The sequence below is a fragment of the Panthera pardus genome, unplaced genomic scaffold, assembly GCF_024362965.1.
Source record: "Panthera pardus isolate Hobbes unplaced genomic scaffold, ASM2436296v1 HiC_scaffold_22, whole genome shotgun sequence".
In the NCBI taxonomy this organism is placed as follows: domain Eukaryota; kingdom Metazoa; phylum Chordata; class Mammalia; order Carnivora; family Felidae; genus Panthera; species Panthera pardus.
The window spans coordinates 86,562,164-86,580,499 of record NW_026526788.1 but is presented as its reverse complement, the minus strand read 5'-3'; the positions used below and the strand labels follow the sequence as shown (position 1 = coordinate 86,580,499).

At 61.4% G+C, this 18,336-nt stretch overlaps 1 protein-coding gene across 1 annotated transcript in view; it reads right to left on the bottom strand.

Annotated features, from left to right (window-relative positions):
* The window catches only part of ADGRA1 (adhesion G protein-coupled receptor A1), a 34,875-nt gene extending 22,826 nt beyond the window's left edge, over positions 1–12,049 (bottom strand). The window contains exons 1-4 of the mRNA XM_019432219.2: positions 11,559–12,049; positions 10,727–10,928; positions 3,444–3,571; positions 1,543–1,666 (exon numbers count right to left, since the gene is read on the bottom strand). Coding sequence (XP_019287764.1) covers positions 1,543–1,666; positions 3,444–3,571; positions 10,727–10,928; positions 11,559–11,758 — 654 coding nt within the window. The 5' untranslated portion in view covers positions 11,759–12,049. The remainder of the gene's footprint in view (positions 1–1,542; positions 1,667–3,443; positions 3,572–10,726; positions 10,929–11,558) is intronic.
* Between the last annotated feature and the right edge of the window lie 6,287 nt (positions 12,050–18,336).

Sequence of the window (18,336 nt, the reverse complement as noted above, 5' to 3'; positions counted from 1 at the left end):
GGAGGAGTCTGTCCACCTGGAGGTCACTGCCCACTTGGAGGTCACTGTTCACCTGGAGGTCACTGTCCACCTGGAGGAGTCTGTCCACCTGGAGGTCACTGCCCACTTGGAGGTCACTGTTCACCTGGAGGTCACTGTCCACCTGGAGGAGACTGTCCACTTGGAGGTCACTGTCCACTTGGAGGTCACTGTCCACTTAGAGGAGACTGTTCACCTGGAGGTCACTGTCCACCTGGAGGTCACTCTCCACCTGGAGGCCATTTTCCACTTGGAGGAGACTGTGCACCTGGAGGTCACTGTCCACTTGGAGGTCACTATCCACTTAGAGGAGACTGTTCACCTGGAGGAGACTGTTCACCTCGAGGTCACTGTGCACCTGGAAGAGACTGTCTATCTGGAGGTCAGTGTCCATTTGGAGGAGACTGTTCACCTGGTGGTCATTTTCCACCTGGTGGTCACTGTCCCCTTGGAGGAGACTGTCCACCTCGAGGCCACTGTCCACCTGGAGATCACTATCCACCTGCAGCAGACTGTCCACCTGGAGGAGACTGTCTGCCTAAAGGTCATCGTCCACCTGGAGGTCACCATCCACCTGGAGGTTAATGTCCACTTGGAGGTCATTGTTCACCTAGAGGTTACCCTGCCCGTGGAGGCCACTGTTCACCTGGAGACTACTGTCCACATCACAGGAAACTCTACCTGGAGATCGCTGTTCATTCTGGAGGTCACTGTCCACATAGAGGTGACTATCCACCTGGGCTGAGCTGGAGCCAGGAGCAAGGGGTGTGAGCGAGGCTCTGGAGGGCAGAGCCTACAGAGAGACTTGGGTGTGGGGCCGCCTGTCCTGGGCCAGGGCGGCACGGAGCAGCAGGAGGAAGCAGGTGCTGCTGGTGGGAAGGCCCCCTCCGAGCTCTGTCAGAACCAAAGGGCGTTTCCCCCCTTTTGAAGGAAAAGTCAGGTGAGGCCATGGAGTGGAAAGAAGGCCCTTTGGTGACTTGTTCTCAATGCTGCGATGTTCAGAAGCCCCTATTCTACCTGAGACGGGAGCAGAGCCTCTCGGAGTGAGCTCCATGTGGGGGGCAGGGCCTCTGCGGCCTGGACTCCCCAGCCACCTGCTCTGGTGCCAGAGCATACCTGGACGGCGGTGGCGGGGGGTGGCAGTTGGCCCCTTCTCTGTGCTCCTGTCTCTGGGCCAGTCTCTGGGAGGCGGGAAGCTCCCGACCCTATTCCGGGGACCAGCACCGTTTGCCGGACGGGAAGCGTCCAGTTCGCATGTGACCAGACGCCTCGGAGCCACCTGGTCAAGCGAAAAGCAAAGTACCTGACACGATCCAGTGCTGAGCAGAATAGTCAGCCTCACGTGGCAAAAAGGCTGTAATACAGGTGCCCTGGATGCTGAACTACTCCTCCAGGAGACACATCTGAACAAATACTCGAGTGTTTTTTCATAAACAAGACAATTATCATACATTTCCCTTTTGGTAGGAGCGGCGATAAACACTTTAAATTTTGTAGCAAAATGAGGGTGTGGATGGCACTCACCGCCTGGCACAGGATTGGGTATTTGGTGCGGTTCACGCCGCCGGCAAACACTGTGAAGGTCAGAGCCGCGTGAAAGCAGAAGTTGAGGAGCGTGTGCCGGCCTTTCCGGCTGATCCGGATGGCACTGTGGGAGACGGAGATGTCCCATCAGGACCCAGCACGCAGAGCGAGGTGCACAGATCAGCCCTCTTCCCCAGTTGCCATGCTCCGTCCACGTGGGGACAGAGCTGAAGACCCCCGAGGTGTCACCGAAAGAGGCCGGGGGAGCCCACCCAAAGGACCAGATGGATGGGAACACACAGGGTGTGTGTGGCACCCTCAGTGTGGTTGTTGGACGTTTTTGTGTTAAATCGACTTGGAATGCTAGACTGGAGGGTTTTGAGAAATCTCGAACCTGGTCATTGGACAGATGCTAATACTGAAACCTGAGACTCTATGCCTTGTCTGGTCACAGAGCTAGAGGGTGGGACACACCTGGCCACACCTCCTGATTCCCAGGATGGAGTTCTTCTTCCCTCTCTGAGCAGATGTCTGGTACCTCAAGAAGAGGGCATGACTGTGACTGACTGGAAGCAAGACCCCTGTAGTCTGTGGCCTAGGACCTTGCCTATGGCTGTGACCACCTCCGTGACTTGGCCTCACCCTGGCTACGGCCATGGTAGAGATTACTCATCCTATTCTTACAGCTGTAATGGTGGCCACAGTTTCTCCATGGCCTTGGACATGCCCAACCCTCTCCCCATGATCATGGCTTTGGACATGCCCAACCCTCTCCCCATGATCACGGCTTTGGACATGTCCAACCCTCTCCCCATGATCACGGCTTTGGACATGCCCAACCCTCTCCCCATGATCACGGCTTTGGACATGTCCAACCCTCTCCCCATGATCACGGCTTTGGACATGCCCAACCCTCTCCCCATGATCACGGCTTTGGACATGCCCAACCCTCTCCCCATGATAATGGCCTCGGACATGCCCAACCCTCTCCCCATGATCACGGCTTTGGACATGCCCAACCCTCTCCCCATGATCACGGCTTTGGACATGGCCAACCCTCTCCCCATGATCACGGCTTTGGACATGCCCAACCCTCTCCCCATGATCATGGCCTCGGACATGCCCAACCCTCTCCCCGTGACCACGGCTTTGGACATGCCCAACCCTCTCCCCATGATCATGGCCTCGGACATGCCCAACCCTCTCCCCGTGATCACGGCTTTGGACATGCCCAACCCTCTCCCCATGATCATGGCCTCGGACATGCCCAACTCTCTCCCCATGATCATGGCTTTGGATATGCCCAACACTCTCCCCATGACTGTGGCCTTGGACACACCCAAGCCTCTTCTCATCACTGGTTATGCCCACAGTCTAGGCTTTGCTCATGACTTTGATTATGGGCTTGATCCTGACCATGACAGAGACCCCTCCTCACATTTCACAGTGCATCTTCAAGTGATGCAGACACCCCCAGGTCATTTCCCTTCACAGGCAGAGGTGGCCAGGAAACCAGCTCAGAAGAAAGACAACTAGACGCCCCCCTGCCCCGCCCCAGATTAAGAGGCACAACGAAAAGGTGTGTGAGGGTTCCGCGAGCTATGCTAACTTCCCAAGGCTGTGGGCCCTTGGAGCACCTGAACTGACCCTGGGCCATTGGAGGAAGTACCTATTTCACCCCTTTTGATAAGAACATAGGTGGCCCTGGTGGAGGCCTGGAGTGGAAGGGCGTGGCTGTCCCTGAAAACTCGGCGGAGGATTTGGCCACGCCTGCCACGTAGGCAGGTGGTCCGTGAAGTACCTTCCAGGGACTTCTCACTACGTGGGGTGGGGAGGGTCTCGTTTCAGGGTTTGCATTTGAAGGTGGAAGCATGCAGTCTTGGTGCCGAGTGGGGCCTTACTTTTGGTGCACGACGTAAGTGATGACAGAGGCGAGGAGACAGAGCAGCATGACGGCGGTGCAGGCATACACCACGGGGTGCAGGAACTCCCCTGGGTCCTGGGGCAGGGAGAGCACGGTTTTCAAATCCTGGATAGAGCACAGAGCAGAACGAGTGGGCAACGTGGCGAGGAACTGTGCACCTGGCGGAGCCACTTGGCTCCCCCCGGGTCTGGCCTCTCCCCTGAAAGCGGCCGGAGGTGTCTCCTGAGTGGAGCGGAGGTTTGTGACGGGCGCCCCGCTTCCTCGGAGCGCGGCTGTCTCCCCAAACCCGCCCGCGCGAGGGTCCGGATGGAGCCGTGCAGATGTCCCGCCTCACGCGCATCAAGATCCTGCTTTACGAGATCCCCCGGGGGAATTTTGTGTCCAGCGAGTCCCTGGAGCCGACTCAGGTCGGTGGAGGAAAAGCGGTTGACGCGATAGGTCGGCAGGGCCCCGAGGCCCTCAGGACAGCACCCGCCTGGCACGAGATTTACGTGCCGGGACCACGTTCCCCAAACTCCAGCGACAGGAAAAACGGCCGCAAAGCGCACGGTCATGTGGGCGGGTTGGCGAGGCCTGCGCTCCAAGCTCCAAAGCCGGGAGGTTTCTGCCCTGGAGGAGGGGCCCCCGGTGCACAGACCCTCGTCTGCTGTGCGGGCTCCACGGGCTGGGAGTCAGGAGCCCTGGCCTCGTGCATCTTTGCCCTCTGCCCTCTGACCCCCCGAGCAACGCTGTGTTGTAACTCGCAGCGTCACAGGGAAGCCCTGCTGTGGACTGAGCCAAGTCCCCGGAAGCACAGGCTGACATCCTTGTGCCCCATGTGACTAGTGGAGGTGGCTGTCACAGAGGTGATGGCCATCACAAGAGGTCATAGGGTGAGGCCTCGTTCGACAGGACCCACGTCCTTATAAGAGGGAGACTTGGACGCGACCTGCCCAGAGGAAGGCCATTTGAGGACACAGCAGGAAGGCAGCCGTCTACACGGCGGGCTATTTCTCATAGCCCTGTGACATCTGAGCTTGAACTTCCAGGCTCCAGGACAGAGACAAAGACAATTCTGTATTTTAAACCTGCTCGGTCTGGGGTGCTGGTTGCAGATCCCCTGGCCTCCCAAGGGGTTCTGGAGATGGACTCCCACTCCTTCCCGGGGCGCTGGTTACCTCCTCCCTCCCCCTCCCTCCCCCTCCCACTCACCGGGCACTTTAAGGCCCCTCCCCAGCCCAGGGTGCTGGTTGTGTCCCCTCCGCCCCCTTCCCCAGGTCTTGACCCCTCAGCTCATGTTCTGAACCGCGGGCTCTACCAGCATGGCCTTGGTACTTGCCAGGCTTGGGGGGCAGGTGAGGGCAGGTGAGGGCTGTGTCCATGGAGGCTGCCCTGGGGAACCCCGGGGAGACAGTGCTGAGCTGCCCAGCTGTGAGGACAGGCTGTGGTCAGGGTGGGGGTTCTGCAGCCTTGTCAGCAGCCGTGCCCGTGGTGGATGTGCCCACCCTGGGCCGTGTCTAGATGCGTGGTCAGCGCAGCGGGAGGTGGCCAGTGCTCCTCCAGGAAGGCGCCCAGCCTGAGTCACGTGGGAAATCGAGAGAAAATCGTCCTTGCAGGGCCCTTGGCCTCGCCATGGCCGGGAAGTTTCTATGTCCAAGAGCTCAACCTGCTTCATTTCCTGGGGGATAATTTCTTGTCAGTCCAGCTGAGATGAGGCCCTGGCCAGCCGGGGGACAGCCGAGGGCCACCCTGGTGTCCAGCCATGGCCTCTGTCCCCTGATCTGCTCCTGCCAGGGACTTTTCCAAGGAGGTCTCTCTGCTGCCATGATGATAGCAGATGGGATCCTGTCACCAGGGAAAAGGTTCCAAGTGACCTGGACACGACCCAGACTCCTCCCTGTCTGGCCGCTGAGGGATCTAGCTGACTACCAGAGCCGGAAGTAGCACCCCTGGCCCAGCAGATGACCCGATGTGACCGAAGGAGGGGCACTGTGTCACTCGGCAGGCCGTGGGCTGGACACCGTGGTGATCCCCTTATGGTCCTGACTGTCCTTCGGCCAGGAAGCCTGAAGGGCAGGTGTGGACGTGCACAGAACACCGAGGACTCCTGTCGGGACGACTGGGGTTTCAGCAGGACCCGTACTGCACATGTGGCTCCAATTCCCATGAAATTACGAGCCCAGGAGGAGAGACAGCCAAGGAGGCCGGCCTCAAGGTGACAGGGTTCCAGGGCCCTCTTGGGGAAGTGAGTGTCCTCCCTGATGCAGCTGACCAGGCCCCCCCCCCCCACCAACACCGAGGCTCAGCCCCGGGGGAAGGGTCTGCGGCCTGGGTCCCTGCAGGGCTACCCACCCTGGCCACTAACCCATGGCTAATGGAGGCTTCCTCCTAAGGTACACACGTCAGGCAGGCCTCGATGGCTGGGGCGGGCACCTGCTGGGCCCTCCATCCTGCAACACAGAACTTCTGCCCGTGTGAGGACAGGTTTCTGTGATGTGGGACTTAATTGCCTGTTGGTGAAGAAAGAACAGGTGTTTTTTGTTTTTAATTTTTTAATGTTTTTATTTATTTTTGAGAGAGAGAGAGAGACAGAGCACGAGTGGGGGAGGGGCACAGAGCGAGGGAGACACAGTATCCGAAGCAGCTCCGGGCTCTGAGCTGTCAGCACAGACGCGGGGCTCGAACTCATGAACCGTGAGATCATGGCCTGAGCCGAAGTAGGACACCCAACTGACTCAGCCACCCAGGCCCCCCAAGAGTAAGTGTTTTATAAGAAAGGTGGAGCAGGGCCGGGTGTCACAGCTGAACGGGCCTGCTGGGCTCCCGTTGGTGTCCCGGTCCACTGGAAGTGCTCACACACCCGGCATCCCAAGTTCTGGAGCGCTTGCCGTGCGTGATGGTGGGAAGGGTGCGCCCTGTGGCTCCGGAGAGCCCCAAGGGTTTGACACTTGTCACAGGCGGCCAGCGCCAGCTTCCAGCCAGTGGAAAATCACTGCAAAAGTCGAGGAAAGCAAGTTTCTGTGGTCAAATCCTGATATCGGATGATCTTCTCACGGTCCATTTCTTCTGAGAGTTGGACGCTGCTGACAGGTGTGGAGCGGGCCCGGCAGGCTCTCCGCAAGTCAGGCCTGATCGCGTCCCAGAGACGTGCCCGGGCCCTCGTGTGCATGATTAGTTCTTTTCACAAAGACGATGGCTTTTACCCTGGTGTCTAAAAAACACTGGCACTTCTCTTGGAGCCCCCTGGCTGCCGGGACCGGGTTCCTGTGCGCATACATGTGAGCAAGCCGCCGGCGGAGCCCGACCCAAGCGTGTTTTCTCACCAGTGTGCTCGGCACGCCTCGGGCTGAGGCCTGGGGTGGGCCCACACCTCTGGGGACTCGCAGTCCCTTCGTGCCCTGTCTTGGGGCTCCGTCACCACTCCCCCAGAGACCCCCGCCTTCCTGCCGTGTTCGCAGCCCTGACTCTTGGTTGGAGGTGGGGGCAGGGATGGCGGGAGAGGAAGGCGTAGTCTGCAGCGACGCCTGGTGCCCTGCGTCCCCGCCCTGCATGTGCGCCCAGGGTCGGAGAAGTGCGTCCGGTGGCCAGGACCCTCATCACAGAGCTTACGTTCGAGCGCATCCTACCCTCCAAGTCTTATCCACACACACTTCATGCTGAGCCAGGGGAAATGAGACCACCGTTCCCGCCACAGGCAAACGCGTCGGGAGGTCAGTTCGAGACGCAGCGTGTCCCGATCGCGGCGCCCGGGCCAGCTCACGCACGGCCGAGGTCACCCTGCTTCAGGGATGCGTTCCCATCCGAGGGCCTGGCTTTGAGCGAGGCAGCAAGGGAGGCTTCTGATCCCAGAAGAGCTGTGCCAAGTGAGTTGTCGCAGAAACAGAGCCTCACTTCCTTTCGGCTTCTGCTTTCTTCCTGCAAGTTAGTGACCAAGGGTGCCCTTGTACATTTTTAGAGATGACGCTTAAAACTCAAAGTAGGGAAGGCAAAAGGGAGACACCATTTTATATTTTAGGGTTCACACGTACACAGGTTCCTCCCGGAGGGCCTGCACTGCAAGTGTCCCACGGACAAAATCCTCGTGGTGTGCGGGGCTGACTCCCCGGGACACGTCCCTCCGGGGCCCTTCAGACCAGAACGGACCTCACGCCCGAGAGGCTGGGCTCAGTCCAGACAGCCGCTCCCACCGCCATGCCCCCAGCCCGCCGTGCCTGCTCACTGCTCTGCCTTTCCAAGCTGCGTGGCCATGTCTCTCCTTCCGGGAAACTGAGGCTCCATCGTCCCACGGTCTGGCCTGCGTCCTCCGTGGAGCCTGGAGGCGCAGAGCCCTGGTCTGGGGTTTGCGGGCATTTCCCCTGGTCCTGAGGCTTACCCTCTTTTTATGCTTTATTATTATTTTAGTTGGGTGTGTCTTTTGGTATGTTTTGCAAATAAATCACCTAGACGTTAAGAGAGACAGGAAGGAAGGAGGAGGGAGGTCTTAAGTCAGGGGCCGGCCGCGGGGCGCAGGGAAGGGGCTCTTCTCCCCAGGAGGCGCAGACCCTCCTCGCCATCCTCTCTGCCTCTGCTCTGTACCGACTGAGACTGATCTCGCTGTTAGCCCCCAACGCCCCTTGTCTGAGTTTTTAATGATCACTGTATCTTATTGGTCCGTCCATGGCAGCGTCCCGGGGGGCCGCAGAGGCAAAAGGTAAGTAATTTATTCCTCCGGAGCACAAATTATCCTCACTGGACGTCACATTTGTACAGCTGGTGCATGTTTCTCTCATACTTTCCCCGTGTGGGAAATATAGCACAGGGACTGCGCCGGTCCCTGCCCCTCAGGCCTCCACGTCCATGGTCTTTTCAGGGGTTTTAATTCCATTGTTGCTTTTTCAAATGTGAGGTGCTGATGTGCAGAAAAGGGGTGTCCTGAGCGTCCTGTGTCTTTGGGACTCCTCTGCTCCAAGCAGAGCTGGGGGCAGGCCTGGCTTCTCACCCTGTCCTGGCTTCCAGCCTCTGCTGGACGTGACAAAGGATAGTCTGATGACACTGCGGTCAGCCCTGAATTCAGGGCGAGTGTGAGCTCCGTGGGGTCCTTGGCAGCCGCTGGCACCTGCTGGGTCTGGGTCATACCAAAGTGAAGCCACTGAAGGGGGGTCTCTGCCTCTCGGGCTCAACATTAGTGAGCGGACGGACCTGTCCTCTGAGGTCCCCTTGATGTCCCAGTGATCAGAGGAGTCCCCACGATGCCTTGTCAGCCACGGGGGGTGTGGCCGGGAAGGCAGAGCTTGTACAAAATGAACGTGGCCTCCCTCACAGCGACCACGCCGCTTGTCGGGTGAACCACGAGACCTACGCTGTGAAAGGAAACAGGAAGAAAGCACACAACCTCGGACAACCTCTTACTCCCTTCCAAGATGCCACCGAGCTTTGAGGAGGAAAGTGGGCGGATCACAGAAGGCCATGGGGTGCAAAGCAATGCCCGTCTGGCAGCTGCTCGGACGTGAATACCAACAGGGCCACTGTCCACACCTGCCCTGCTTGCTAACAGCCGTGCTGGTGGCCTGTGTCCTGCAGGCCCCACAGGGGAGCGTCCGGGCTGCATGTGCCTTCACGGTCCCGCCGGCAAACTGACAACAGACGGGGCGCCTGTCCAGGAGGGAGGACAGAGCCTCAGTGTAACGCAGGCGTCAGCGTGGCCCCCGAAGCGCTTCCGCAAGACCGAGCGTCTTCACGCTCAGGAGCCAGAAAGCGGGTGGCTGGCCTCGGTGTCAGGGAAGCGGACCGCCAGCCCGGGCACACGTCTGGCTGGCGGTGTGAGTGCAGCAGTGTGGGTGGGCAGGGGCGGGCTACCCTGCTGGCCACAGCCTCTGGTCTTCCTTGTGCCCTGGGCCCCTGGGGCGAAGCCACGCAGGTGTCCGCACTATAGTCTCAGGGACACACGCAGGGAAGCGTTTGCAGCAGAGCGGCCCCCACGCTGGGCTGGGCTCTCCATTTCTTCTGGAGACTCTCCAGTGTAAACGTTATTTGTTAAGAATCAAAGCCCAACGAGCTGCGGAGATCCCAAACCCTCCGGGCAAGTGTAACCCGCCAGTTTTCACTGTCCTGGGCTGGCCAGTGTCCAGCGTCTGGGACCAGAACACAGTCACTGGGGACTGAAGGCAGAGTGTAGACGGGACGCAGAGTGGACATGGGGAGGGTCACCCAGCGGTGCTCAGAGAGGCCAGGGAAGCTGCTGCAGGGTCCCGCCCCCGCCCCCCCAGCCTCCTGCAACACCTCTGAGCTCACCCTTTGTCTGCAAATGACAGGTTCCATTTGCAAATAAGGCTCTAACCTGAGGGTGGAAAGCTGGAAAAATGCCAAGGGGGGGGGGCAGCCCTGTTGGGCAAGGCACCCTGGGTCCCCTGAAAAGCTGGGGCCCCGGCCAGGCCGGCGGCCTCCCCAGGAGTGGTGAGCCTGGACGCACAACCTCTAGGCTGCCTGTCACCCTCCGGGCCGGCGAGGCTTGGAGCAGTGGCATGCACAATGCTGAGTCTTGGCCACAAGCCCGACCTTGTTTGGGCGTCTCGAGCAGAACAGGAAGGAAACGAACAAGTGACTCAGACAGACCCCCCCCCCCCATGAAGCAGACAATCGGTGTGCATTTGAGTCATTGCTGGCGTCCAAGCCACGGCTGCTGCCGGCCACGTGTCCTGTGGCCATCGGCATTCCCTGCACGCGCTGGGCCCTCCACCACCGTCCTTCACAAACACACACAATGCATTATTTACCCGGCCACCAGCCTTCCCGGAACGCAAGCGGCAGCGGCCACATCCAGGCTACACGAGCCTCCGGGACGAGTCCCCTCATGGCCCTGCCCACAGCAGCCGTGCCCCCTTTTCTGGTGACAGAGGCGTCCTGCCCCCGTCTGCTCTACTTGCTTCCGAAGCCCACCCGCGTCTCCCTGCCGTGCAGCCCACTTTCTGATGGGAAGGGGCTGGCGGAGCTGCCCTGGGAGCGCTGCACACGACGGCCTCGGACAGGAGGGGCAGCGACCCCGGCCAGGGGCCAGGGGGGGCCTCCCCGGTCCTGCACCCGAGCCCTGGGGGAGGCACCCAGGTCCGTATCTCCTCCCATGATTAAATGGCTCCACATTGCAGCATGCCTGCCACTAATTAGTATGATCGACGCCGAGCAAGCCCACAGCAGAGCAGCCGGCGGGCAGCCCTGGACACCGGGGCCCGATGCTGCTAACTGGCCACGTGGTAACTCCACGGACAGGGGTGGCCGGGCCCCGCTGCCCGGGGGGCGCGTACTCACCATGAGCCCTGCGAAGCTCCTGCAGCCAGAGTGCGGACGGAGCGGGGTCGCCGCCGAGCCGATTATGTGGCACCCTCCTCCCCGCCGGCCTCCATGGCCGTCCCGAAGGTCAAGGTCCCACACAGTGGCTGTGGGGTCCAGCCCGGGGCCAGGGGCCTCAGGGCGACGGTGGGGCGGGTGAGGGTCACGAGGTTGTCCCCATCTGTGAAGACAGGGCACGGTTAGGGCAGGGCGGAGGGTCCCCGGGGCCTCAGCCAGGCGTCGCCCCCCCCCCCCCCCCCCCGTGGCCATCCCACCCGGCCAGCCGGTCGGAGCGTCGGGCCGGGGGCTGCGTCGCCAGGGGCACGCGGGGGGCCTGCCGTGTCTGCCGGGCTCTGGTGCTGGCCGAGGGCTCAGGAGCCGCAGGGACCTCGGGCAGCCCTCCCGGAGCACTGCCTTCCCCACGTTGGGAGCCGGCCTCGGCTCGCCGCCCAGCACACGCAGCTCGGCCCCGAAACATGTCTGTCAGCTTAAGTCAGGGAACCGAAGAAGCCTCGACTCGCCGTCCCCACGATCGGCCAGCCCCAGGCCGGCAGACACAGGGGCCGGCGTCGCCCCCCCGGACGCGCCATCTCCGTGGCGGCTCCGCGCCTTCCGCGGAACCCAAAGTTATACAGCATCTGCCTCCGGAACAGCAGGAGCCGCCCCAGCCCGCTCGGCGCTGCTGCCCGAGCAACGGCTGGGGGAGTGGACGCCGCGGCTGGCCGGAGGGCTCCGACCCTGCCCGCCACGCTGCCTCCCTGCCCGGGCCCACCCGCCACGCAGCCCCGGGAAACGCAGCCCAACTTCTCACCTATTCAGGCAGAGGCAGCGGGAGCCCCGGCGCTGCGCCGCGCGGTGCCGACGGGCTGTGGCGAGTTCTCTGTGCCGGGGAGCAGTTTTCCATTCCGAGCTAGCAAGTGGAGTTATCAACAGATTGCAAGACTGCAGCCCGGCCACGGCGCCACGGGCACTGCACCGAGAGAGTGAGTCAGAGCCAGGACCCGCAGACATTCAATGCAATTCTCCGCGGGTGGCTTCCAGAGCTCCGCGTGGGGACCGCCAGCCGCCTCTGCGCCTGCTTCGGAGGGCGGGCGACAGCCGGGCACGGGGACCGGGCCGGGAAGCAGGAGCCGTAACCATGGGGATGGGGGAGGCGCTGATGGCGCTGGGCGGGCTGTGGCCCGGCTCCCTGCGGCAGGGCAGAATGGTTCTTCCCAGCCCCGCCGGCCGCCCGGCACACTGCAGAGCCGATTTAAAGAGACAACCGGCCAGGTTTTGCCTCCGCTTCCAACAGAATCGGACAACTCACATTAAAGCACTTCCCTGAAAGGAGGCGGAAGGAGGACTGGATGATTTCACTTTATTTTTAAAGAAAATCCTCGTCCGTTGAAGGCTCCAGGAACAGAAATGTGAGCAAGGAACCGGAGTTCAGAGGAATTCTCATAGTCCTTGTATTAAAATATTCTCAGATCCAAATTGCCTGCCGGTGTGGGTGGGCCGTGGCCTTGCACAGAGAGGCCCCCGCCCCCATCCAGGGTCCTGGCCCAGCCCCCCGTCGGGCCGGGTGCTGGGGGGTGGAGGACAGGTGAGACCCAGGGACGCGGGTGGGCTTTGCAGCCAGCACGACCCCTGTGAGGGCTTCTGGCTCTGTGCCCCCAGTCAGGTGCGGCTGGGGGGCCTGGGGACTGTGCTCGGCACACACGTGTGAGCTTGGGGGAGGCCCACGCTCTTCCCTCCCAGCTGGAAGGTCAGGACACTGGTGCCTGCTCGGGAGAGTCCCCCCCCCCCCCCCCGATTCTGGAGGGCCTGGGCCTGGACTCTGGGGCATCACTAAGATTCACGACTTTCTCAGCTCGTGGCCCTTGCCTCTGGGGGCTGTGTTCCCCATGCTTCTCTGTGGATACAGTGATGAGGCCTGGGATTTGGACAAGGAATGTGAAAGCCAGAGGGGTGAAGAGTGTGCGGCAATGTGGGTGTCCGTCCCCAAGCCCTTACCCGCCCCAGCTTTCCGGGATTGCTCCCCTGGGGGTGGGGGGGCCCCGGCTTTTGTTCTGGACAAGTGGGGCAAGGAGGAAGGCGGGAAAGCCCGCTGTGAGCTCAGGGTTCAGCCCAGACTGCTGGGCGGCCCCATGGGGCTTGTCCACCTGTCGATCCCTTCACAAAGACTGTCCACGTTCAGGGCATGACATGAACACGGGCCAATCCCTCACCAGGGCTCCCAGCCCGGAGATGGCAGAAGGGTGGTGGGAAGGGCACAGAGGAGGGGCATTGCTGGCGGCCGCCGGCAGTCTCTTGCTCTGTGCACAGCCTTGTGCTCTGTCCCAAGAGCCTGTGATTTGCCCTGGCCTCAGAGCAGAGGCGGTAGGACCAGAATCGGGGCCTCCTGAATCCCAAAAAGGCAGCTTCTGGGAGAACTTACAGAAGAGGCTATTGGGAGGCAGAGGACCGGGCCAGCCCAGTCCTGGACGCCCCCAGCAGCCCCTCTAGCCAGGCCTCAGTGCTGCCCTCGAAGGGCACGTCCAGACCCTGCACTCTGTGGCCTGCATCCAAGGGGCCACACCCAGAATCCACACCTGGGTGCAGGTGTCCCTCTGGAATCGCTGGGCTGCCCCACGCTGAGGGCTGTCGGAGGAGCCTCATCGGAGGGCCTCTGGCTTTGTGAGGGGCAGCGCTACCCCCGCCCGCCCACAGCTGCCCTGCCATCGCCCCTCCGGGTGCCCGGTGCACAGCCTCAGGACTGCACACGGCAGGACATCTGTTACAGACCCAGGCCTGGGGCAGCAGGTGGGGGCGGGGCACGGCATCCCCTCACACATGCCAGAGGCCATCTGTACCCAGCACAGGGCAGCACAGCTGTGAGATGGGGAAACAGGGGCACCAGCGGTCAGACTCCCTTTGCTGTCATTCCACGGAGCCTGCCTGGTCGTCCCCCTGCCCCCCCCTCCCCCCCCCCGCCCCCGGAGGGTCAGGGACTGTGGGTCCAGGGCTCAGTGTGACCGGCCATTGTGGAGAGCCTCAGATCTTCTCTCTAATGAGACAACGTCCTCGGCTTGGAGAACAAGGAGGGACCCTGCTCGATGTGGCTGCACGGAAGTCATGGCACCATGCTTGCTCGGGAGGGACGTGCCCTCACGTTGCTCTTGGGGCCTCAGAGGATCGGGGCCACAGAGACAGTTGTCACATACTTCTCATCGCTCCCAGCGCGCCAAAGACTCTGAGTGAAACAAGTGTTCTAGGGCTCAGGCCTTCTTACGGCACCAGGCACTCGCTCCTGATACTTGCGGGGTTGGGGGGCGTGCCTCGGTTCTTTCCAGGACCAGCGTCTCCCCAGGGAGCTCTTGGCTCCGCTTCCTGCAGGAAGGCCAGGGTTCTGGCACATTCTGAGTTCAGGCCTCTGTACAGAAGGGCTCACCGCAGGCGTGGGTCTGCACTCTGTCCGTGTGGGAGGCAACACTGACCTCCGGACGTCCAGCCCTGACCTCCTATCCACTGCCTGAGCTGTTCGTTCCACTGAGAGTGGTTTCCTTCGTCTGGGGAAAGTTGCTTCTGACTCAGAGGTGGACGGCTGGGGCTTTCTGTGCAGGACAGTGGGACGACCAGGCCCCGCGTGGGACTTCCAACTAGGGGTTTGCCTAGTCAGGGAGCATAGCCCCAGGGGGCCGAGTCCACCCTGCTGCTCGGATGGAGCTGGCTGGATGCTTCTGCCGTGCTGAACGGCCAGTGTCCAGTGTCCTGGGTCCCTACGACCAGGGCACGTGCTTGGGGGGTGGCCTTTCTCTGCACCTGCCAGCTTCCGGAACCGGCAGCCATTCATGGGACAGGAGGAAACAGTCTGGGGAGGACGGTGGGGCCGCCTCAAGACCAGCCTCACAGTGGATGGAATCAAAGGGTGACGGACGGCTGGGGGTGTCAGCACGGTGACGGAGCCAGTACAGAGGGGCTCGGGGAAACTCTGGCGCTGACTTCCCTCTGTCCGTGGGGAGCGCCAGCTCAGGTATTAGGTGGCTAGAATGGCTCAGCCCAGACTTGCCTCCTCTCAGAACATTTTGGGGACTTTTGCGGGTACCTGCTTTCCAGCCACCGCAAGGGTCCTGGGAACCCGAAAGCAGAAGCCCACGGTTGCTGGAGACGTGTTTCCGGGTGAGAGCGCAGCCTGGCCCTGGGGGGTGCAGGACGCCCGCTCTCGGCGCACTTAGCATCCGAGGCTCACGAAGCGGAATCAAAACCGGCTCTCCCGTTGCCGTGGCAACCAGCCCCGCCCCCTCAGGCGTCAGTTTGCATCTGTGCAGACCATTTCTAACAAAGATTTGCCTCAACAGATTCATTCTGCCCTGAAGTGGAGCCTAGTTTGAGACCCAAACAATGAAACTAACAAACTTGTCGGGCTCCCAGGAGGAGTCAGGCCGCTGACCAAGGCCACGGGGAGGTCACAGGGAGGCCACGGGACATTTCGTGCTACCTCCCATCTACCAGACCATTCGTAGTCGGCAGGCAGTGGAGTGTTTTCAGGTTTCACCTCTGGAAGGTGTCCTGCGGGGTCGGGCTCCAGGGTGGGGGGTAGTCTGAGCAGGGCCCCCCCAGGGCTCCTTGGGCCCTCGCCCCTTGCAGACTCTGGGGGGCAGGCGGTGGGGGGGGGCACGCAGCAGCCCCCAGGTTGCTCTTGTATGTTTAGTCTCGTCTCCCTCAAATCACATTTTCTCCCCCTTCTTAGTCTTCTGACCCCAGGGGTAGGACACACAGCAGCCACATGGGCACCACCCAGGGGTGCTGTCTGTGACCAGGAACTCAGGGAGCCGCACCCACACCTCCTGGGCTCGACGGTGGCCCAGAACCCCAGCCACAGGCACGGGGCGAGTCTGCTGGGGGGAACTTCGCACACAGCAGTGTGTTCGTAGGGTGAGAGCTGGTCACCTGGGGGTCGGGGCCGCCAGGAGGGGCGGCAGGGCACCAGCCCGGAGTTGGCTCCGTGGAGACGGGAGGGTGTGTGTCTCCTGCAGACGTGCGGCCGTCCTAACCAGGGCCTGTGTGTGGGCTTTTCCCGGTCAGACCACTGCTTCCCGCCCAGCTGGCGTCGCGTCTGCACACGGGACCAAGACAGAAGCGGGAACACCCAGGGCTCCGATGGTTTTACACCAGGACTAGTCCAGTTTCCAGACCTGAACAGTTAACCAGAAGTTAGTGCTTCCCGAAGGCTGTGGGCCGGCTGGGACGGGGGCCGGTGTCTTGGGGCCTGACACTCTCTGTGGGCCCAGGTTCCCATCTGGGGCCCCTGTGGGTGGGGGTGGCTCCGGGGGTCCCCTTCTACGAGGGCCGTTCCCTGCAGCCCCGTTCAGGGTGGCCGACGCAGGCGGAGCTCGGGGTCCTGCTCAGAGGAGCCTGGGAGTCCTGCCCCCTCGCATGTGCCCTCCGTCCAGCACCCGCGTCTGCTGCCGTCTCTTGTCACCCCCTGGTGCCCTGTGTCTGTGAGGGTCAGGCCCAGAGCAGTCCGTGCAGCGCCCGAGGGGATGTGTCTGTGCTGTGGGGGGTGCAGCCTCTTCCTGGCGACCGGCCCGGGAGATCAGCCACCGAGGAGCCCTCGACCCGGCTCCAGCCTCTTGGCCCCGCCGTCTGACCTGCTTGGCCTGCGCAGGTCCTGGGGCACGTGGCCCTGCCAGGCTGCCGGTCCAACGCGGCCCGGCTCAGCCCGGCCTCGCCAGCCTCCTCCTCGCTGCCGCCTGGTGCCTCCTGCCAAGGCTTCTTGCGCTTGGGCCAAAGCAATTTCACCAGATTAGACGTGGTCAGAAGCAAGTTGTTCCGCCTGGCAGTTCTGTTAAAATAATGATTTGTCTGAAAATTAATATTCCCGAGTCACTGGTTCTCTGGTATTAGCAGTTTTGGCACACCACAAGACAGTCTTCTAGTGCTTGATATCTTGAAGCATTTCTTCCTCTCCTTTTAAAATATCCTTAAGCATAAAAATAATCTTTATTTTTAATTTCCAACAGTTTGTCAGCCAGATATTCTTGCTTTAAGCTGTTGGAACAGCAGAGGTTTGGGACGATCTGGGCACCTAAGAGCGGGGCAGGATTGGAATAACACCTCACAGTGAGGCACGGAGTGTATACGTGTGCACGTGTGTGCAACAGTGTGCGTGTGCAGGTGCGTGTGCAGTGAGGCGGCCGAGAGCACCGTGGGGCACTGGTACCGGTGCCCGACGCTGGGCAGGGTGATGAGTGTTGGTCAGCTTATTGTTTTGGATCCATACTTTCAGAAATTACCTTCTTGAGTCTATGTAGGTTTTTTTGGTAAAGAAAACCCCCAACAAAATCAGTGTGAACAATAACAAACGACGTGATGTTTTTATAGTTGTAACATTTAGATTTTTTCAATTAGCTCCTTATTGTGGTCATTTGGTCGGCTCCACTGTTTGCCTAGATCACAAAGCAGGATAGGAGACATAACTAAAATTAATTCTATACACACCAACCCCCCCCAAGGGATGAGTAGAAGGCAAACATCGTGGAACAAAGGCGGAAAGCCACTGGAATCCTGAGGAAGAACTCATGAATATAGTGAACATTTACCCAAACACAGTCCTACAGGAGGCAGGGCTTGGTGCTCTTGGATCTGTGCCCCGCGGGGTCTCTGATGACACCAACGTGGAACCGACCGCGTGCAGGACAGCGGGCACCGTGAGGACGGGAGCAAGGGTGGCCTTGCCAGAAACTCGCAGGCTTCTCGGGAACCGTGTCTGCTCGGGGACGGAACCACAGAGTCAATGCCGAGCCCAGGTCACGCTCGTGCTCCAACGCACCTGTCGCGGCCGGGCGCCCGTGGCTCTGGCTGTGCTGCTAGGCAGCGCTGGTTTCCCCCCAAACTGGGAGTCCTTCTTTCCCAAGGGGGCTTGCTTCTCTGGCTCCCGGAAGTCTGTAAAGGCTCAGACCCTCATTAATTTCACAGTGCGTTTCACAGACCGTTATGTGACCGGTAAGCCCAGATGTTCTACGTCTTCCCGCTAGAGCAGCAGGAGAAGGAAAAACTCAGGAAAACGTCGGTGAGTGGGAGGTGGGTGGAGGAAGCAGAAGGCACACGCGGCCGTCCGTGGCAGGAGGACCCCACTGGCGCAGCCGAGCTGCGGGTGCCGCCACCAGCCCGGCCCAGCTTGTCCCCAGCATCCCTGCCCCCCTGGACGTCCGTTTCTCTCTGTGGGGCCCAGGGGCCTCCCTCCCCTCCCTCGGCGGGGCTCATGGGCCGTGCTGGCCTCTTTCCTCCTCGCCCTCGCGCTGCCCCTGCCGATCAGCCTGGACCTGCTCCAGCCCCAGACCCACGGCACCTGGAGGGGCTTGAACCTCCCTCCACGCGACCTCCTCAGAGATGCCCTGAGACCCCAAGGGCGGCCGGGGGGGAGTCCCTGCTGAGCAGGCTCACGTCAGCCTTCTTCCGGGCAGGCCGCACCCTTTGCCCCGGCTCAGGGGTTCAAGCCCCTGCAGAGGGCAGGATGCTCTGGCTCCCTGGGCTTGTGGGGTGTGAAGTGCAGGGCCCGGGGCCACCCAGCAGTCGGGAGCTGTGTCCCCCGCCTCGACCTGACCTCGAGGTGCCTGTCCTGCAGC